This window comes from Corvus cornix, chromosome 1 (assembly GCF_000738735.6).
Source record: "Corvus cornix cornix isolate S_Up_H32 chromosome 1, ASM73873v5, whole genome shotgun sequence".
In the NCBI taxonomy this organism is placed as follows: Eukaryota; Metazoa; Chordata; class Aves; order Passeriformes; family Corvidae; genus Corvus; species Corvus cornix.
Genome location: NC_046332.1, coordinates 26,977,805 through 27,000,262, shown reverse-complemented (window position 1 = coordinate 27,000,262; position 22,458 = coordinate 26,977,805). Strand labels below are relative to the sequence as shown.

At 39.4% G+C, this 22,458-nt stretch overlaps 1 protein-coding gene across 8 annotated transcripts in view; it reads left to right on the top strand.

Annotated features, from left to right (window-relative positions):
* Nucleotides 1–3,246: 3,246 nt before the first annotated feature.
* The window catches only part of SPAG17 (sperm associated antigen 17), an 89,817-nt gene continuing 70,605 nt past the window's right edge, over nucleotides 3,247–22,458 (top strand). For all 8 annotated transcript variants that reach the window (XM_039559779.1, XM_039559776.1, XM_039559782.1 and 5 more), the window contains exons 1-3: nucleotides 3,247–3,370; nucleotides 11,736–11,876; nucleotides 12,686–12,745. In XM_039559779.1, the coding sequence (XP_039415713.1) occupies nucleotides 3,278–3,370; nucleotides 11,736–11,876; nucleotides 12,686–12,745 (294 nt within the window). In that variant the 5' untranslated portion in view covers nucleotides 3,247–3,277. The remainder of the gene's footprint in view (nucleotides 3,371–11,735; nucleotides 11,877–12,685; nucleotides 12,746–22,458) is intronic.

Genomic DNA, 22,458 nt, shown 5'->3' with positions numbered 1-22,458 from the left:
TTTTAATTAATAACAACCAAAACCTTTACTGGTTCTTTAGTCAAACGTAGTCTTTCAGAAAATACCAAGTAGAGAAGAAATGACACGTACAACTAGTAATGCCTTTCCACTCCCCACACTTTACTGAAGAACAAGTAAGTGCAAATGTTCTTTAAGTTACCCTAAAAGAAAAGGCAACCAATGTTCCTTCTTCCTGAAGGAGGTAAAGAATATACCTCATTTTTAAACACTCCTTCTGTACTACTATTAAAAATGTGGGCATGCGGGCATGTTATTGTGTCTAGCTACTCCACCGGACTTACCATGCATGTTTTCTTACCCTGCTGTATAAACTCATAATACACAGGCTTGTTAACCTTGTCTCCCAGGGAAAGGTAAACTATGCTTTGTTTACACAGAGTATTATGCAGAATTCCAAGTGTACTGTAAATTCATGTCTTAGGTTACTCCACACATGTATTCAAAAGCAGTATTTTTTAATAAGCCAAAAAATTAAAGGCTGATTTTTTTCATTTTTAGGTTGCCACTCTCCCCAAAAATCTCACCATAAATAATCCTGTCCTACACAAAGTCATCACAGATAGTCCTATTAACTCTTGCACTAGACCAAATTTCACTACTTGGAAATGTCAAGCTTACATCTGCCCATTCCTGTTTTGTGCAGAAGGTACCCCAAACTGCATACTGTCTCTCTGAATGTGAAATTTGCCTATTCCTCTAACCAGAGGCTTATCAGTATAGCTGAATTACTATTCAGTTTTGCTAATACAGGTTTTGAGATTGCAGCAACTTCATCTTTTAGTTATCAGAAGGAAGCTGAAGGTTTTCAGATGGCTCAGCTGCAAAACATGCAGCTGGGCGTTGTGCAGTCCAGACCATTTGGAGGAAACAAAGGCTGTAGTTTCCCAGTATTTCTGATTTGTCTGTCTGTTGTAGGATTTAACCAAGGGGGTTTCAGTGATCTGGTTCACAGCTTGGCCTACAAGCATCTTTGGCAGCACAACTGACTGGACGGGGACAAGCAGCCAAACAGGAGATGTCTTCGGCTGACTTCACTGATGGATAACCCATTTTAGGACTATACGCTACAACCCTTTGTAATGGAGCATAAATACAATTTCTTCCTCTCCTTTGTGAGTGGTGGAGATAATTTTAAATGAACTGGTATAAACCCCCAGTGATCAGCTGTCCTACTGCTATCTGCTACAGCATACAACAACAAAGTTATCTAGATGCATTTACTAACGTGGTAAGCAGAAGAAGAACAGACCAATTTCCTTCAAATAATCCTTATGCATCAAGCAAACCCACAGTAGATATAAACAGGCCAGTTCATGGTTCTCACAGCTACTGTTTGTGTTCTCACAGCTGTTGGTTGGCTAACATCAGTCTCTCCGGTTTTTAACCTTCCAATGATCTGAGCACACAGATCCAGGAACGGGCATAATTAAACAGTTATCAGCTCCCACCAAAGTCTCCCACCAAAATGGTAAAGCACATTCCAGCCACACCATCAAGATCTGGGTGCACAACCCTCTCCTGTCACTCCTCCCGAAATTTGTATTTATTCCTGAAAACCGAGCCATGAAAAATCTGAAGGGTGGTTCATAATTAGAGTATTTGGCACTGTTATCTGTGCATTCTAGCCCAAACCTCTCTACTGTTCTGCTACATCAGCTGGTGATCCTGTCCCATTCCTCTTTTCCATACTCTGTCAGTGCACCTCAGCAGGCACAGGCTGTGTATCCAAGACTTTAGTGAAGAACACAGTTACGGTGTGAATGTCTTGCAGCCTTTTTCTGTGAACAAGTTAAGCCTGATTTTTTCTTTTTTTCTGGACAATAAAAGGAAGACTCAAAACCAGAGAAATGGACACCAGCCAAGAGATGGGCTGGGGGAAAAGTTAATGGATGTTGGCAAATCTACTGTGCAGCTTTCCCATGTTACCAACTGCGTAAGTATCTACAAACGCAGGGAAGATACCCTTCTGCAAACTAAAAATGATGGGAGACTTGCCTGTTACATCCCCTATGAAGCTAAATTCCTACTTCTTCACTAAACCCATGTAATAAAAGGTGTTTTACACAGCATACATGCCAAGTCAGTATCATCCCAGAATGAAATCCTGACTAAGGCAGTAACACACTGCACAGCAGGGTTTTAAGCTCTGACGAAAATAAAATAAAGATTTGGAGGCTCTGAGCAACCCTGATCGGTATAAGGGGGGGGGGGAAGGGCAGCATGTGGTTTGGGGTATTTTCACCAACTGTTAAATCACACAGAATATTTCACTCGTCTCCAGTGTGAGATCACGACATGACTCCTCTGTAATGAATTCTTTATCTTGGCAGCTCTCCTGTTTTCTCCCAACAGTGCCTCCCTCTCCCCTTCTGGTCCCAGTGCCGTAACATATGGTAGTATTTGGAGAGCCACTTGGGCCTGGGAGAAGGCCTGGCTGCCCACACCTGTGCACCCCCCGCCTCGCTGCTCGGGTCACGCTCCAGTGCCACGGCTGGAGCTCGCTCCTTCGCCCTCCTCCCCGGGCACGCCGAGAGCTGCCACGGGTGCTGCAGAGTGGCCCTGGAGATGAGATGTGCCACTTGGTGCCCCGGGCATGAGATGTGTCACTTGGTGCCCCGGGCATGAGATGTGTCGCTTGGTATCTGTGTGAGCATGTGCTGCCCCAACACGCTCCACACAGCCTTGGCGAGGCCTCTCCTTCGGGCAGCCGTGATGGGGGTGTCTCGTTATCTCAAAAATGATGATGGAAAGCACCTGAAAGCCCCACGAGCATGCCACAGAATCCATCAGGTTGAAAGGGACCACACTGGGTCGTCTGGTCCAACCTCAGCGCTCAAGCAGGGTTCCTAGAATCACATGGCACAGAGTTGCATCCAAATGGTTCTTGACTATCTCCAGTGAGTGAGACTCTGCAACCTCTCCGGGCAACCTACTCCAGTCACCCACACAGCAAAGTTCTCACCTCTACTCGAGTGTAACTTCCCGTGCATCAGTTTCTGCCTGTTGCCCCTTGTCCTATGCCTGGCTCCATGCTCTGACACCCCCGCTTTAGATATTGACAGACACTGATCATGTCCCTTCCCGAGGCTGCACAGCGCCGGCTCCCCCAGCCTTTCCCCGCAGGCGCGACGCTCCAGGCGGCCGCCCCGGGCGAGCCCGGCCGGGCCCAGCGCTCTCCCGGCCGGCAGGCGCCGCCCACGGGCGCGGTCTCCGGGGCGACGCGTGCGGCCGGCGGAGCTGCAGCCGCCGCACCGCCATGGGCCCCAAGGGGCTCAGGTCCGGCCGGGAGTCGCTGGTGCCCGGGCTGTCGAGCTGGGAGCCCGCGCTGGTGTCCGCCCGCCTCGAGGAGGTGAAGGCAGCTGAGGGGCAGAGCCGGCGGCGCGGTGGGAAGGGGGAGCGGGCTGGAGGCGGCTCTCGCCGCTCCCCCGCCCCGGGGGTCGTGGCTGCCGGGGGCTCCAGGGGGCCCCAGGGTGGCCCTGGGGAGGGCTGTGAATGGTCCCGATGTGCGGCGGAGGCCCTCTGCCCCTTTGCCCCCCGCCACCGAGCGTCGCCCTGAGGGTTTCTCTGCTCCTCCTCGGCACTTTCCTTTCTGGGCTCTGGGTGCCAAGTTTCGGCTCGGAGTGAACTTTTTATAAACTGCTGAACAACGAGGTTTGATGGAGGTGCTGACACAGCATTAACTGTAGCGTTGAAAATGTGAGGCTGTAATTTTCCTGCCTGAGTGTGTGCAGCTAAAATGCACTTTTTTTTTCTTTCTATTTTTTTTTCTTTTACAGAGTGTGAGGATCTAAAGGCATATTTAGGTTTTCAGGTTCTGTGTAAGCAATGTAATTCTCATAAATCTTGATTTGCAAGAGAAAATTTGGTTTCAAATAGGGTGGTAGTTTAGCAAACAATAATATTTATCTCGCATGTGTTTATCTAGCACGGCTTCTGCAAGTGAGACAAATTGCTTCCGTGGTTTCCTTGTTTTGTGGATTCCTGTTGTGCCCTATTAAAAAAAAAAAAAAAGCAGTTTTTTGTTTCAGCTGCTGTGGGTTTGTGTTTTGTTGATTTTTTTTCCTTTTAATATGGCAGCAGCACTAGTTAAATATAAGGAACTTTTAATTCAGGAGGCTTTTAAACTGGTTAATTGCTTTTCCCGAAAATGCCACAGATGTCAAAAAATCTCTTAAATATTTAGTTGCTTTTACTTTTATTTGGCAGTAACCATATAATACAAGTTTACCAAACAAGACCACTTTTTGAATAGCTTAGGCTGTTGTTTCCCATTTTTCCCTATAACACAGATTTTTCAGTAGAGTTCTAAGGGCTTGAGCCCTTTCTTACTTGTGAATCTTGTCCCTACCCTTGGAAAACCTCCCTCAAGCATAAGAATGGGCTGAAGGTCCAATCTCCATCACCTACTCTGTTCCTGGTCTTTCTCCCATGCTTACTAGCAAGGTGCCAATTAGTGATTATGGTTTTTTATGGTGGTGTTTATTGTGGTTGTGGATATTGTGCAGTGAATTCACTGAACAAAGTGCTTTGTATGCTCTGCTGCCTCTACACATAATTTATTACATTTCTTAAATGCAAACCATTATATTGAAGTATTTTTAAAGGTAGGAAATAAAATGCTCAAAATTTAGGAAACGTCAAAGTTGGTATTATTCAGGACCACACATTGAGGCAGATGGAAAAAAAATGTTGAATGTTCACTGAATGGGGCAAGAATTCTGTAGGAAAAAGTATGTGATCACCTAATTAAAGATTATCGTAATGCCTCTACCCATGGGGGCTGACTTGAGATTCCTTGTTTCCATAATTCTGGTATCGTCTAACTGTTTTCTGTTCCAGTTAACCTAATTTCACTTTCTCTGCCATACTGTTCACAGACAGTGCCTTGGGAACTTGGGAAAAACTGTCTCGTTTCTGTGGTCAGCTTGAACTCAGGCTTCTGAGATGCTGGGCAGCCACTGAAATTTCTTACTGCAGGAGTGTTCTTATTCAGCTCTTATAGCCATGGGCAAGAGCACACTCAGTGCAAAACTCTCAAATGCCAGCAAATCTCTTCTGAGCATGTGTGAATCAAGATTCATCAAGTGTGGCCAAATGTGGGTGTACTTAATGTAAATAAACATGCTCTGTAAAAGCACATCTTTGACACAAGTACGACTCTGCTGCCAAATTTAATTCCTTCCTCTTGAACACGGAGGGCATTGAATATCTTAACTACTTAATTACATAGGGGTTTTTATTAAAGGATAAACATGATTTTTAAAAATCAAATCCCATTCTGCAAATAGTCTAACCACACTGTCCCTACCCCCCACCCACCCTACCCTAGTAATCATATAACATAAAAAGTTTAAACTCAGATATATGAAGCTCAGGAACTGAAAGCAGTCTGTAAAAGAGGGTGTTGAACAACTTGAATTGTAGGTCTCACCAGACACAGTGCACAAAACTTATTTCTTACTCGTCCTCAGTATTGTATATGAAATACCATATGAATCTGAAATTATTTGGGCGACGACAGGAACTCCTATCAAGTAAATAAATTTCTCTCCTCACAATTTGTATGTAAAGAATTTTTAAATCTTTTACTTGCATCAATTTGGAAAATATTCTTTCCCTTTAGTGGAGGCAAAGGGAATTTACTAAGACTGGTTTTAAATTGTACCAGATAGATCGAGTGGTGAAATTTCACATTTTAATGTGTTTATGACTTACCTATTTTATTAGTTCAATCTATGAAAAAGAGTCATTTTACCAGTGCTGTTAAGGTTTTTATGGACAAGTATGCTAACTGAAATATGGTTTAAATGGTATTTACTAACCAAATAATTACTTTTACTAAATGCACTGTGAAAACTGGCAAACACACAACTTAAAAACACATACAGAGGAAATATGGATTTTCCAGAGCCTCACATTATAGTTTATATATATCTTTCTTGTTTGTAATGTGTTATGCAGAAGAACATGGAATTGCAGACTGTATTTGCCTTCAGATATTTATCATCTATTTTGATTGGATTCACTACAGAATTAAATTGCAAAATGTAAATTAAGATTCTTAGGTAGTTTTAAACTTTGCATGTGTTAAGTACCTAAAGGGCGATATTTGCTGAATGAAAGGTGAATTCTGGGCTAATACAGCCCTTAATTGAAATAACTGTTCTTATTAATTAGTATAACTAAGCATAGCAACTGGAAGCCCTGTTCTGTGCTGACTTTCCATCTGTATGATTTCTCTCATTTTATTGGCCTTTTAGGGCCTGAAAATTGAAATTAACTTAAATCTTGTGAAACCTCTAAAAATATTCTGAATGGGATGGCTCCACTTTTGATTGCTATTCATACTACTTCCTCTTCTGAGAAAAATTAACATTCTGTTGAGCTTTGATATTATCTCATCTGCCCCTGTTGTACAGCAAAAGCTCAGGCTCTTACAAACAAAAGCCATTAGTAAATGTGGGTGTGTCAATCAGCAGATAATGAGAGTGGGTCTGCAGATTTCTGAGAAGTGATGTCCTACCTTAAGGCTACAAAATTCCTGATAAACAACCTTTCCCAGTAATGCCAGCTGTATTTACTGGTTTACAAGCTCCCTCGTTGAAAATAAAGAGTGTTAGAGTTGTTACTACTCTTAATTGTTCATAAATCACTAATATGTTTGGAGTTTGAGTTTTCAAATGTTTCTTCTCAGCCCTTACAGGTAAATTCAAAATTCTGCTGTAACAAAATGAACTTACTGGTTGTTGTCCTAAGGAAAAAAACCAAACAATCAAACAAAACAAACACACGACTGCAAAAAAAACCCCAAACCAACCAAGAAAGCAACTAAACAAAAATCACTAAACCCCACAACATTAAGTACCACAAAAGTAAAATGACAGATACCCCACAAAGCTTGATGCTTTTCTTGGCCAAAGAGATCTAGAAACTGGTACTGCAAAAATAAACAATATACCTGACTTGTTCAACTGTCTTCCCTAGAACAGCTGCCCTTTTGTGTCTAGGAAATGAAGCAGAGAAAACAAGATATGTTTAAAAAGGAAGAAAAAAATGTGTGCTGCATCTGCTTTTTTCTTCAATGTGAATTAAAGTTAGATATTTTCTTAACATACCTATTCTATTCCAATACTGCTGTGGTGAACAAGATATACAGGCTATGTGCACTGGTTTTTAACAGTTGGAAAAAATCACATCACAGAGGAACACAATGGAGGCTTGAGAACAAATTTGGGAGAGGTACCTTCTGTGTTTCGTGAAAGCAAGGATTTTGGATAACCAAAAAAAAGTTTGCTGCTTACATGGAGCCTTCAGAATTAGGTTGATCTTGCAGATTTGGAGCGTCTCCACCTGAGGGACATGGGAAGTCTTCCACACAGATGGTTATTTCTAATACTGAGAGACTTTCGTGCATTTCAGCTCTTGACATGGCCAAGAGTTTTAAAACCAGGAGGACAATGTCATTCGTAGCAATGGTCATCACTGGATGCTTTCCAGTGAGAGCGATCTGGCCTGCCCTTAAATGGAGTTTGTTTCAGATTGTTTAAACAGTATTCAGTTGCCACTGCCACATTTCCAGCTTCAATTTTTTTTAAAATTCATATTTGAACCAGCATTTTTGATTCTGTGGGATATCTGCTCCCTACATTTTGGTCTCCTTTGTGCAGTTTGTAGTGCTTGTGTTATATTCTCAATGGCAACCTCCCTAGACTGTTTCCATGATTTTGCAGTAGTTATTTTTATGGTTTTCTCTATCGTGTTCATTAAGCTGGGAACGTCATTTGAGGTAGCCTTAGGGTCACTAATCTATCCTCTTTCAGATCCTTTCTCAAGCCTTGATACTACAATAACATTTGAAAGAATAAAACTAAGTGGAGGAGCAGTTGTATATTGAGGGAGAAAATATTTTTAAAGTAACCATATACATTTTACTACTTTTCCTTCACATTTTTATGTTGTGATTTTAGGTGGTGAGCTGTAGAAGCATGGTCTGTTTCTTCTCTGTCCTTTCAGTGCCTTGAACATTGGGGATACTGTTACAGGATCGATAATATAAAAGCAGTATTGCAAAAATACTAGATTTTTAAAATCAGAAATTAGTATAATCAATTAAACACCTTAAACTACATATTAATGGTGCACATTGACTGTCCTTATTGACTTCAATTCATGTTCTCAGTGTGCAGTTTTTCTGAAAAATGATCTTTCAGGGCTTCAAAACTGGTCAGTCTAGAAATAGATGACATGCTGTTAATGACTCCAGGAAGTCTAGATCATTATTGCCTGTGAAGGTGTGTGTAGCTACTTCAGATATTTACTAGCTACTTCTAGCTCCTATTCCCTGGTATTGCACTTTTTTTTAGAAAAGCAGTTTCTTTTCTTCATTTAGCACTAGGGAGGTATAGGGTGTCTCTAATAATACTTAAATTTTTGCACAAAAGACCTTGTATTGAGCTGCATATACTTCTGTAGAATTAAATAACGTTATAATTTTCACTACCAGTACAGTTATCTTGCAGAGGCTCATTCCATGTATTTTATTTTTAATGTATTAGCCAATGGTTTGCCTATACTATAAATATTCTCACAGCTGTTATGTTGAGAAGCTTTATCACCTTGTTTCTTTGAAGCAGAGCATTTTTAGTGGGGAGAAGATGTGGCCCACCAATGATAATTTCTGGTTGGATAACAAAAATCTGGGGTTGGATAATTTTGTTTGCATAGGTCCTATTTTTTTTTTTAAACACACATTTTGCACAAGCAGAACCTACCTTGATGTTTTGCTTTGGTGCTTTGTCAGAGGCTGGTGTAAAGGTGGGCACCACAGTGGAAAACAGGAAAATTCTCTTTTCTTAGAAAGGCTTATAGTACCTTTGTGAAGGAGAGTCTCATTGCTCAACCATATCTCTGAAAGTGTCTGGGAATTATTATAGGGGCTAGAGGATAAGGATTTGGAGACGGAATCTGAGGATGGAGAAAGCCTGAAGTGGGATCAGATAGTGAAACCGGAGGCTAGCTGAACAAGGAGACAGAGGACAAGAGCTGGGGAGCAAGTCACAGGTGGGGGAAACATTAAGACAAGTGGTGTAACTCAGATGAGGAATGGAGAGTGGAAAAGGACAGAGAAATTAACTAGGGACAGTTGTGACCAAGGGGTGGAAAAATCAAGGAGAGAGAGGATGATAAGGAAGACAGGTTCCACAGATGTTGTTGCAGTGATATTAATCAGTGCTAAGCAGGTTTAATTTGTGGGCAGAGAGCTATCAGCATGTTTTAAGGAGGAACTAAAGAAGGCATAAGGCAGAGTCTTAGAACTCTCTGATAGATATTTTTTTATATATCTGAAGAACTGCAGGAAGTTGTGGGAGCAAGCTCTGTATTGCTGCTGGACCATGAATAGATCCTGAGTAGAACCTGACATTCCTGATTCTTGCTGCTCTTGTACTGTCAGCATCTCTCTGTGAGACTTACCGGACCTTGTTTCCCTCTCTTGGTGGTCCTCACTGACGTGGGCAGTGTAGTGATAACAGTTGCTCCGTTAGCTCATGCCACAGGTAGATGGTTGTTCTAAAGGCTCCGTGTCTGCTGGTGAGCACCAGGATACTGCCACATGAGAGCATTTCGATCTCAGTTCTGAGAGCCTAGAAAATTATGCATTTCCACACAGGCATGGGCATCAAAATACTTACTGTTCAAAGAATGCTGAAGTTTTGCTGTCCAACTCTTGGCAGGTATACAATGATAGCTTTAATCCAGATTAGCTACAACTCCTGTGCATGTTGATGATATTGGAATACCTAGAGATCTTTCACAGTGCTGTGCGCCAGTAGCTACGTTGCAGCTTTAGGCAGAAGGAGTTACCATGCCCCGTCCTTCCTGCAGATGAAAAAGATGAAAATGAAATTCAGTGTACTTGGCGCAGTCCCCACTACTGCTGCCACTTCTCCATTGAGCGGTGTCTGCTGCCCCAGGGCAGCTGGACACTCATAAATTCCACTGTGTTTGCATATGCCTAGAGTATCAGTGATATGCTTGTACTCTATAGTACTCGTAATTTTTAAAATTTGAGGTTTATTTTGTGCTGCAATAAACCATCAAGGAAGTTCATGATGTGTGGAAGTAAAGATGCCCTTTTGGATTAGTTATCTGATCTGCAGCTATTTAAAGTTTTACCCAGATGATGTTTACATCTTTTTTGTTTTTCTGAATGTTCTGTGGTTAGAAAAATGGGGCATACCCATGTGATGTTATCCTTTGTTACGTTAAGTGTTTGGCAAACTGTTTCCCACCATGCAAGCATACACTGTTTTGAAACTTAGGTCAACTGTGGCTTTCTCCCATCCCAAGCCATCAGTTACTCACATTGCAGACATTTAGGTATGCATTTTACCAGCTAAGGAAAGGAACAAATGAAGAAGGGTACTGTAAAACTGGAAGAAAATGCTTCTCTTACCATTTGAGTCTTTTTCTTAGAATGGTCCTTTTCATCACTTTACCTTAAGCTCAGCTCAGGTTTTGTTCCTATTCCACAAGGACTTTGTACATAATATAAATATATGAAAATATTCAATATCCTAAAGTTACCACCCTATCTTAAATCTCTTAAAATCTTTCCTTGCTATGCTGCACACTGGACTGTGACTCTGCTTATCCTGGTCCCAGGATAAGCATTAATGTGACTGTCCTGGGACTGCCGTGATCTGACTGAATCCCTCTCCATGTTTACCTTTATGCAGCTGTATTGGTAACCTTGCAGTTTACACATGCAGATATGCATTTTAAAAAAAAGTAAATTCAGTAATTCCTGTACAGCACAACCATTAAAAATGCTCATAGTTCAGCCACCACTAATGCTGATAAAGAATACTCTAGAGTGAGATGTAGATGTGCTGGAGATAGCGACTCACTCTGTGAAAGGGATTCCCATAGGTTAAAGCAGAAATGTGAAAGAGAATAACCAGTAAAAGTTATTTAAATTACATAATTTTTAAGTTTTTGTGGATGTATATCAGTAAATAAAGTGTTCCAATTTTTGCTTGTTCTGCTTTTTTTTTTTAGTGCTGGAAACATTTTTTGCATTAAAATAATGTGTATGCTACTGCAAATGTTTGAAAACTGCTGGTGTTTTTAATTCATCAATATTGTAGTGAAATACAACTTGCCATTGGTAATTTTTCTTGATTCAGAATATTTGGGGAAACCATGCAAGAACCATAAATATGCCTTCATAAAACATCATAAAAATAATGCTACAATATTCAGAAAATAGTATCTGGGCATTATCTAATTCACAGGATGAGGAAGCTGAAAATTGTTCATTTTTTTCTACATCGAATGATCGCCATAATACATATATTCAAAATTCACTTTTGTTTGCTACCTGAACTGCCAAATGTGCAAATGCCATTTAAAAGTTAGTACATCTTTTTGAGACGCTAATGCAGCGTTTGCCTGCGAAGAGGTTTGTTAAGTCTGTTAGTAGGTATTTGTGTTTTGCGTAGCATAATGCTGCCACCTCATGGCAGAAAGAATTGGGACAAAGTAGTAGGGGCTTTTTCGGGTTGCATGCGATTTCAGCGTGATTAATACAGTGATGTTTAATATGTCTTAAAGTGACATAAAACCATCTCTACAAGATTACTCTTTGAAACTGCAGAGAAGAACTTTCGTTGGCATGAGTTTTAATACCTTAAATATTTTATTTTGGAATGTAGGATGGCTGGAAGCCTAGCATCGCTTTTGTTGTTGGGACCAAGACTGAGGATGAAATCCACACCCAGGCCCTGTCTCTTGCTGTGCAGGTGCCACTGCGAAAGCTCTTCAGTGTGGTAACACGTGAAGACATTTTCCGACAGGTATTCCAAGAAAGTAACTTTTAATGAGCCAGGCTGTAGATGTCACTTCTAGATCCTGCCTTCTTTATTTTGTGGTAGTGATAAACTACTCTATGGAAGTTTCAAAAATTACACTAATTCATAGAATCATTAAGGTTGGAGAAGACCTCCAAGATCATCAAGTCCAACCTTTCATTGAACACCACCTTATCAACTAAATCACAGCACTGTGTGCCACATCCAGTCATTTCTTGAACACTTCCAGGGATGGTGACTCTACCTCTTCCCTGGGCAGCCCATTCTAATGCTTGACAATCTTTTCTGTAAAAAAATTCTTTCTGATGTCCAACATGAACCTCTCCTGGCACAGCTTGAGGCCTTTTTCTCTCGTCCTGTCTCTTGTTGCCTGGGAGACGAGGCCGATCCCCACCTTGCTACAACCTCCTTTCAGGGAGTTGTAGAGAGTGATAAGGGCTCCCCTGAGAAAAGGTTTTCTCCAGACTAAAGAGCCACAGCTCCCTCATCCACTCCTCACAGGACTTACTGTCTATACTTTCTACCAGCTTCATTGCTGTAATTCGTAGGAGTTAAAAATGGAAAAAGAAAAGTTTACTGTATAAGCTGCTCTGCTCCCTGAAAATGAAGTTTTCCTACAGACTTTTCTTCAAGGTGCTGATCACAAAAATCCCTCCCTAAGGTACAGGGTTGCCAGAAGATGATTTTTCACTGTTTTGGAGTGTGAGTGTAGCATTTGCAAAAGGGAATAATGAGTAAAATAATTTGTGTAAACATAAAATCTTCTCACAGTAGAATGCTTTATTTACTTGCAGATCGCAGAATATGGGGGTCAAAAGGCAAAAAAGGCTAAGGATGTGCCTATGTACTATGAGGTAAGTTAAAACGTATTGCAGAGTCAGTGCTCTTTTACACTGAAGTATGTAGAGCTGTGTGGTTTTGTTATACATTCTTGAATAAATGCAAATTTATTAGATCTAGATGTTAAAAACATTCAACCATCTAGATACTTTAAACTGCTTTGTTTTTGTGATACCAAAGTACTCTGTTGGACACTGATTCATCTGAAAACGTCTTTTCAGGGATGAGTTTTATTATTGAAGGATGTGTTACATGGTCGTGTTTTGATGGTGATGTCTCAAATTACAGAAAAACCTGTCAGACTCTTCTCTCTCAGATACTCCCAAAAATTTAGACACACCTTCATTTAAACAGGGCAATGCAGTCCCCTATATGAAACACTATTCTGTGTTTCACATGTGTGCCAGTACCCGTTATAATCTCAGTTTGATGTAACCTGATTCATCTAGTGGGCTGTGTCAGCGGGGTTTGGAATCATGCTTAGTACAAAGAGTACTTCCTCCTACCCTGTTAATGTTTTACTTACAGCTTGTGAGAGGCTATAAAATCCTGTGATTAATTAGAAGATTGTTTAAAATTTTCTCAGGTAGAGTTTTACGGTCCTACAGACCTGGACCATAAAGAATTTTGGATCCCTCTAAAAAGATCTTGTTTGCGTTTTATTTCTGCAATGACTAATAAACTTTTTATGTGTCTCAGGTTTTGCTGGACTTTATAACAGTTTTTTTTAGCTGCAGTCTGTTTTTCAGTAATGCCCAGCTACTATCTGAACAAGTCCCTTTGGAATTATTTGGGGACACACCACTGACAGGACTGTGAATTTTATGCAATTAACCCTCTTCATTTAGGACTAGCCTCCCAGGCAAGCTCACCCTTATATTACCTGGTATGTAAAACTTCTTCAGTCCTACTTGACAGAAGGATTTTGAAGTCTAGCTCTAAGCAGAAGCTTTGTGTGATACCTGTATTTAATTACTAAGAGCAATTTTCCTTGTGAAGTGGACACTTATTAAATTCCAGCTGTCAGTGCTGTGTCTCATTAGCTACTTACTTTACTCCTCAAAGACATTTTTTTTGCTCCCCTCCTTTAACACAGAATATAAAATGCCTGTTCTGACCTTTTGCTTGGACTCAGTTTCCGTTCAGGCTGTAGTGAATTAAAAGATCGATCATGTTGCCACAGCATTAAGATCCTACCTCCCTGGGCAGAGTTTACTCCCGAACATTCACATAGATTCCATGTGCAGATTGTGCATTCAAAGCTTTCACTGCTTTCACTGCTTCCACTAGAAAAGATCAACAGATACCACGTTGGCACAGAACACAGGGTTGTGAAAAGTTCTTCTGAGAGGAGCATTTCTATCATTGCCACGTACAGTTCTCTGTGGCAGGATTCAACATGCTGCCACTTCCACAAGTTTCCATATTCATTTTTAGAGATACTGTGAGACTCCTGACATTTAATGCTCCTGGAACATAAGACATGTACCTGTGTGTGAATTTGGGACTAATGATGTGCATAGTAATGTGGTTATTATTGATATTGGTAGTAATATTGTTACCCATGTCATCAGTCTTGCACTTTGTGTCTGCTGAAGTGCAGGGCTTTTGATAAATTTCAGTGCAACAGTCTGCAGTTCCTAATAGTCAAGAACCTTTAACAAACGGCTCATGATATATTGCAAGCTAATTATATATAATATTAAAATAATTCCTGCTGTCTGTTCTAAGTTATTCCCCTTCAGGCTTTCTATCATTTTACTGTTTTGTATTTCATATCACTCTTATTGTACAAATTGAAGAGGATCAAGGCAGGGTTTATAAATATGTAGTTAAAAGATTTCCAAATCCAGAAGAATTAGGTGTCTAATACTTTTTCTGACTCTTACATGACTCGATGGGGGTAGGAGTCCTGCTTGGTAATTTTGTACTAATTCCAGCACTTAATTGAATGATGATAGGCTGATTCTCTCAAAAGGATGCTGAGGAAATAATTCTTTTCCTTATGTATGAAAGGGAGAATGTTAAGCTTCCTGTAATATATCAACAGATTTCGTAATTTATCATGTACAGTTTTTCCAACAATACCTAAAAGTACAAATATGTGCATTTTATCAGCAAGGTATATCTTTTATTGTTTACAAATCTGTTGGGTCAGTTTTCTATTAAGGTTAATAACATCATGTGTAATTAAGATATTTTACCACTACTAAATATGATAGTGTTGTTAAGATCTGATTATTGAGAAATGTCTCTGCCCAAATTAAGGTGCAAACAAGACCATGTGCCGAAGTCAATAGTACAGATTTTATTTACAATGAATTAGAAATAGAAAAGAGAGGGGAGAGAGAGAGAGTTCAAGTACAAGATAGTCACCACCCGTGGATCCAGCAGCATCCTGTTAAGTCCTTCTTCACTCTGGGCTTTTTCGTGGTGGGGGTCCTGAGGTCATTCAAAACTTTTCATTATCTATACATTTTAGCAAACAAAGGATTAATGCTTGTTAGCTACACGACTCTCTTATGCTATTGGTTAAATGATTGTTTTACCTTTAGTGCTAATTAGTCTGCATGCTCAGTCTTTTCCTTGAGTCGGTGGGTTTCTGGGATCAGTGTTCGCAACCTTCCCATGCCAGAACTACCTTTTATCCAGTTGGAGCTGATTTCAGCACAGTTGCTGCGTTGGCTTTCCTTGTGACCCATAGATTCTCCATTTTGTGTCCATTATCAGTGATACTTTCTTTTCCCTAGGCTTTGTTAACCTCCCTCTCAGTGTGAGATAACACCTGGACAATAGTATCACCTTTATCTATGTTATCTACGGTCCAGGTTTCAGGTATCCAGAAGAATATTTGGGGGGGGCTTTGGTGGTCCTTGGTGCCCATAGATGCCATCTCTCCCATAACTTGGGGTGATCTTTGTTTGACTGGTGATATGCCAATGGGCAGTTGCTTCTTTACAGAGTTTGCCACAGTGGGAGCCCAGGGTGTGCTAGCCAGATCTTGCCTCCACCAGGCCCAGAGTCAGCACCACCCTGTCATTCCCTTCGGTGCTAATCTCATGGCAAAATCCTTCCATGGCCTTAACAGTGTTTGAGACAGTCAACTGTGCTCTTTAAGTCCTTACAAGTGTTTTAGTTTCCAAACTTTGAATTTTGAAAATCTATTCAAGCCTAAATTTTCCACACTAGAATTACTCATGAGGCTGGCTTTTTTTTTTTTTATTATTTCCCCCACCTCCCCCTTGAAACTTCTGGTGAGATTGAGTTCAGGGGCTGTGTGGCTGAAAGGATCTTATTTCTTTTCTTTTTCTTGTAAGAGTTATTTTCCAGTTTTGTTGGACTCACTGGGACAGGGTACAGAAAGTTGCCTTTATGCTACCCAGGAAATTCTGAGAAGAAATCATGTCCCATACTAATAAGGGAACAAGCTGAAAATGACTGGTAGTAGCATGGTGATTATGGAAGCAGGTGGAGCCTCATGTGGCCCCTTCACCTGAGATGACTGGTAGTAGATGGATAGTGTTGCTGGAAATAGACAGTTGAATAATGGCCATGAGAGAGAGAGGGATAGAAGGGGGAGAGACGTGGAAGAGTTTTGTGGTTCTGTCAGATAAGCTGAGATGCTTGGGAAAAAGCTTCATGGAAAGATGAAAAAGGCTCAACTGGCAGAGATGAGAGCAGTTTTGCTTGGTTGTGGATCGCAGAATGTTGCCTTTAAAGTGTGTCCTTGTTCTTGTGAAGCCAGCAAAACTAAAATGTTGGAACAGAAGCATCCTTCCATGCTACTCTGACTCATCTCTGGGACAAGTAATCCTGTATGACCAAAAAGGTGTAATTGCAATTAAAATATTAATCTTTATTCCACTACTGGTCAAGAATTAATATATCAGTTTTTGTTTCTCCCAGCAAAGTTCCTGCTATAGTTGTCAAACTGAAAAGTATAATCAGATCAGATGCCAAATCCAAATTGGTCCCATTCCTGTCCTGGAATTCCATGAGACTGGAGCAGAATTAATCAGTTGTAAATAAGTATTTGTCAGCTGTTAGTCACCAGGTTGATAGCTAGCTCTACTGGCATCTCCTGCATTTTCAGGGTGGGAGGCAGCATGAGCAGTGTGCAGTACATTCCAGTATTCCTCCCTAGACTTAGGATTCCATGAGGACAATTATAGGTCAATACAAGTTAGAAAAGATCCTGGGCATAGCAGAATTTTATGTATATGTGTGTGTGTATGTGTATAATTATTATTTATATATGTATATATACATTTTATATATATATCTCCCATAACTTGCAGGAGATAGGAGGAGGAGGTGATTGGAGAAGGCATTCCTATTAGAAAGGAAAAGGTAAACACAATACAATACCTAGGCTTTGGACCTCAAATGTAGTGGAAGTGTTTGGTGCAGCTGAAAGTTTCCAGCAAATAATTTTTTTTGGTTTTTTAAACCTACACCCTGTGTAGGTTTAAATGATGCCAACACAATGATGCCTTTTTTTCTCCTCTTTTTCTTTCTTTCCTAGCCAATACCACAGAGCTTAGGGAATTATGCTTTTCACTGTATCATATTTTTCTGTTTCAAATAGAATTGCAGCCTTGCCATAGAAAGCTATTCTCTTTGTGAAAAGGCTGCCTTATTTTTTTTTTCTTTAAGAGAACAAAATTGAATTGATCATTATTTTACCCTCCTCTTATTGTCTATTGAATCCTCCTTTACAGCATTAAGGAAATAGCATCTCCTTTGTTGTTCTGCAAAGATCAGCATTATGTTGCCAGTATATATGTTATTCTAATTTCCCTTTTGTAAGTGTTGGTGTGATATTTTCTTTTATTTGCTGTAAAAGTGCCCTTGTTCTCCAAGAGTTGGTTGAAGTCAATACTTGTAACCCAAAGAGTTCCTCAGCTACTGTTTTTAATACTTTGATTATATTGTCCAGGTCTACTGATTTTTGGTATTCCTAGCTTTAAAAGCTGCCTTTTTGCAACTTTCTGTTGATGCAGTTGGAAATAATTGCTTCTAATGAAATGAGACAACCATATTATCTGTGGGTTTTTCCTGAATATAAAGTGGAATAATCACTGATTAGCCTTAATTTTCCTGCATCTGTATTGACTCTTCTGCTGTTTCAATCTAATACCAGACCAATGCCATGTTAATGATTTTTTTTTTCTCTGATACAGTTAAAAAATAAGCTCATGCTTATATCTGCTGGCATATGTTGTCTCTCTCTTATTTTTTTTTTTCTTTCTTCATTGAATCTGAAATAGTGAGGACTTTTAAATTCGACTGTCCAGGATCTTGCAATCCCACCTGGTTTATCTGAATTATCTCTGATATTCACATGTGACCAGCAAGCAAACATTAGATTGCAAATCGTATGCTGGAACTGTAAATATTTAAACAGAAAGTAATATAAAATTCTGACTACAAATCATTCTATTTTTTGTCTTCACTGGGTGAAGAGAGGACCTGTTTGATTCTCCTGTTGGCTTGTTCCAGATCTGTATGGCAAATTTTTCATACAAAACCTCACTTTATTTTACCTCCTTACTAACAGGGAAGCAGTGTCAGCTCAGAAACATCAAACCTCTGGATGGATAAAAGCAGGAGAAGCTCCAGGCTCAGTGTTGAGATACATAACAGCCAACCCTTGTCACCAGGCATACTGAGAGATCAACTTGTTGTGCAGTTTCAATAAACAAACCAAAGAGATCCCCAGTCTAGATCCCTCTATTGCCAAGCATAATATGCATAGTTTTGCCATTAAAATCCAGTTCAGTTGAGTGCTTGCATTTAAATCTTAATTAGTTTGTGTTTTGTACAGCTCATTTAGAAGTCTAAAAGGTTATTGGTTAGAAACAGAATCTTACTGGTTTAAAATTATTTAGGTCATTTGTGTTCTGGTTTTATTCTTTGGGTTTGCTGTTATTGTTGTTGTTGCTTTTCCCTGTAAGATTGTGCTGCCATAATCCTTGGGAAATTGTACAATGTTCACTGTACTTCTTGCCTTAATAGGCAGTCGACTGCAGCAGATACAGAAGAATCCTTGAGTTTTCTGGGTGTACATAAAACAGATTCCTCTTCTGTCACTTCCAATACAAAATATATTACCTAGATATTAAGAACTTCTGTAGGATAGTAAAACATAACAATTAACAAGCCCAAGTTGAAAAAAGTGAAATAAATGTAGCCAGGAAGCAGTGGATGTAAAGCAGTTTTCAAGCATTCCTGTGAATTTATTCTTTGATAGAAATGTGTAGAGTGTAGACTTATGGAGTAAGGGTTGCTGCTGGTAAGATTATTTTAAGATCTGGTCACATCATGATGTGAAGAGAAGGTCCACTTTAGATTGGAACTGAGTGTGTGTTTCCTGGGATAGGTGCTCCTACTATATTATGAAATCTTATATATGTTTGTATATTGTATTATATATATGATTATATTATTTTATTATGTGTAATTATAGTTAGATAATAGATATATTTAAATATATGTTTTTAGATGTGTATGCGTGTGTATAATTATTCAAAACTACCTTCTATTACTCAACCCAATGGCATGAATTTCATTTTTAAAAAAGTAAAGAATAGGTATTCTCTTTCTAAATATCTTTCATGTCCTCTCTTCAGTAGGTCTTAAAGACCTTATATCTTTATATTACTGTATCTCTTTCTATTGTCTATGTCCCTTTTTTAAACTCTCTCATCATTGTGTCCTACAGTATCTTCAGAAAATTAAAAAAAGGGAGAGCAGCACTAGGGACAAGGAATATGCATTTATTTGTGTTCATTATAGTCAATTTCTAGAGTTGAAAAATCAAAAATGTTGGGTTTAGCTTTATGTGAAAGAGAACTTTTAATGTCAAAGACATAACATTTATAGGAAGGAGTATTTTCACCCACATACAAGCTCAGAAGTGTTGTCTGGCACTGGGAGAACAGCAAACTCAATAGCAGCCAGGATATGGGGCACTCAAGAAAAAGGTTTCAAACATAATGTTAGTGAGGAGTGTTTTTAAGAAAGCCTTTTGATTTCTTGCGGAAACATATAATTAAAGATATCATATTTTTGTGGAAGTGTATGGATTTTGACACAACACCATAACAAAGGTTGTGGTCAAGATTAGGCTTTCTCAAAAGTAAAGATAGCCCTATTAAAACTGAACCTTCTGACTCTAAATACGAATGTCAATAGAATTCTGTTCTTAATACAAGTTAGATTTTGTTTTCATTCCGCAAGAACAAAATTAATTTTAAAAGTTGGTGTAAAATGGAACAGCTCAGGAGCCAAAACTTATCTGGTGTCATTGTTTTCATGAGAGGGTTTGACACTAAAAACAACTTTGGCAGCCATGCTGAACGATTAGAGGGATTTTTATTTTTCATTCCAGTACAAAACAAATTTAATACTGCACTATTGAATGTCATAATAAAATGGAGCAGTTCTCCAGTCAGCCTTTGTTAAGTGGTATTGTGTGGATGCAAGTTTAGAGAATTTTATTGCAGAAGGACTTGGCCCTTACACTGTGCGGATATGCAGAGGTTTAATGTGTACACTAGGGAATTGTTGTTAAATTAATAGGCCTTTTAGGGAGGTACTGGCTTCAGGGAAGGTTAAGGGACTTTAAATCCTACTGTGGGCATTATCTCTTCATCTGTTTTCAGCTCTTTTCTACCTGTTACCAAGCTCCTACCAGTTTGTGGAACAGAATATAGTATGTTTTATAAATGATCCACTAAATGAGGTGGTATATATTTACCTGAGATATTTAGTGCCTTGTCTTCTGAGGAGGGTTTAACTACTTTGTCTTCTGGTTCCCAGTATTTTGGTCAATGTGCTTTAAAGGATGTTAGGAAAAGCATTTGTTAATTTAGGCTTAGCATGTCTTTGCATCAGCCTTTGCTATTGTCAGAGCATCTGATGCCACTGCATGATCAAGTGGCCTGTGTAATCCTTCAAGTTATCAAATTGTACACCTTCCATTTGGATTTGTTTATTCCATGAAAGGAAATTGTTGTTGCTATGAACCAGTCAGTTCTATGAATTGTAGCTGTTCACAATCAGCTTCTTAAGTATCTCCAGTTCGGTATCCCTTTCCAGGACCAGTGTGTCATGTTAAGAAGTACCAGCATTTCTAAATGTTTAAACTGGGGAAAAAAGTCTTGAGCTTGAGCAGGAAAACAATCTGTGTTTTCTAATTTTGTTTCCTGAAATCTGAGAGGTTCTATTATTTACATGAGGCAGTTGACCTGCACATCTTTTATTTTCATTTCAGAGTAATGACTCTTGATAGTCCTAATGCTAGGATTTTAGAAACATGCATTATTATTTAATTACTGATAGTTGTAATTATTTGACCTGAAGCTATTCATAATATTCAAATTGTTGGTGATTTATTTTCTAGGAAAGAGAATTGATACTTTTTGAAATTCATATACCTATTTAAAACCTGCATTAGAACACTGGTAAGAATTTAGTTTTCTTCATAGTTTACAGCATTTCCTGCATACATGCAAATTGGTATAAAATTTCTGCTTTTTCTCTGCAGGTTTTGTTGAAATGTCTGTATAACTAGAGAAAACAGAAATTATGTCTGTGAGAATGTCATCCTTGAAGTGGTAGAGGGACTCTCTGAAGTAGCCAAAGGCAATGCTGTCTTCTGGGTTTTTGTCTTCAAAGTTTTTAGGGGACTGTAAATGGTTCATTTAAGGCAATAAAGTGTATGACATTTTTCTCAAGTACAGCAAGTAATCCCAGAATCCTTTGTCACCAAATTTTACCAAATAAAAGCTCAAAGCCCTGTTGCAAAGTTGGACCAACCAAGCTGGAAAGATCCTGCTCAGTTTTGTGGTGCCAAGCCTACCTGGCCCAAATGTTCGGATGTGGCTTAGAAAACTCTGTGAAGACATAGCTGGATGGGTTCTGCCAGCACAAGGGTTAATGAGGCAACTTTGCTTCTTACATTTTTTTGTTCCACCTCTGATTGGGTTCTCTTCCTAGCCAGATGCAGTTTTAGAGAAGCATGACTAAATCTTTTAGCTTTGTGATGTTCATTGTGTGGATTCAGTTGGCTGAAATTCCTGGAGACAATTTACTTCTCAGAAGCTTAAAATATTCTGTGCCATAATGGAAAGATTTGCTGGGCAGATTCATCCCACTGAAATGTAAACATTTCAGTATTTGATCATAGCAATATATCTCTTCATCTGAGCACAAATCACGACAGACTGGCCTGTCCTCTTTTTCTAAAAGGGTCTGGGTTCTGTAGGAGTTCTTCAAAAATCACTTAAATGCTGGTTCAAATATTGCCCCCCAACCAGTGTTAAAAGAAAACAGGTATATGAAGGGTCACATGAGAAAGCCTTCCCTGTGCATAGAACTCCTTACTGAGATAGCAGTGCTAATGCCTGGTCTTTCCAATCACTGGATATTTGTATCCCTTAAAGCTATTTGGTTTTCTTAGCAGCTAGTGGTCAGGGAGCCATAGGAGGTGCACATCCCAGATGGTGAGAGCTCCTGTATGAGCTCTCTAATAAAGCCCTCCTTATTTTTATGTAAAGTATTTTCTCATTTTTACTGAAATTAGGTTATTCGCCATTTCTATTTTTCTTAAAACATTAATTAAGTACTTGACATAACACTGTATATATGTGTTAGAAAATTCTCATAGAGCATCACTGAGATTAAACCAATTAAAATATCCTCAGAGGTTGCAGATTTTCTG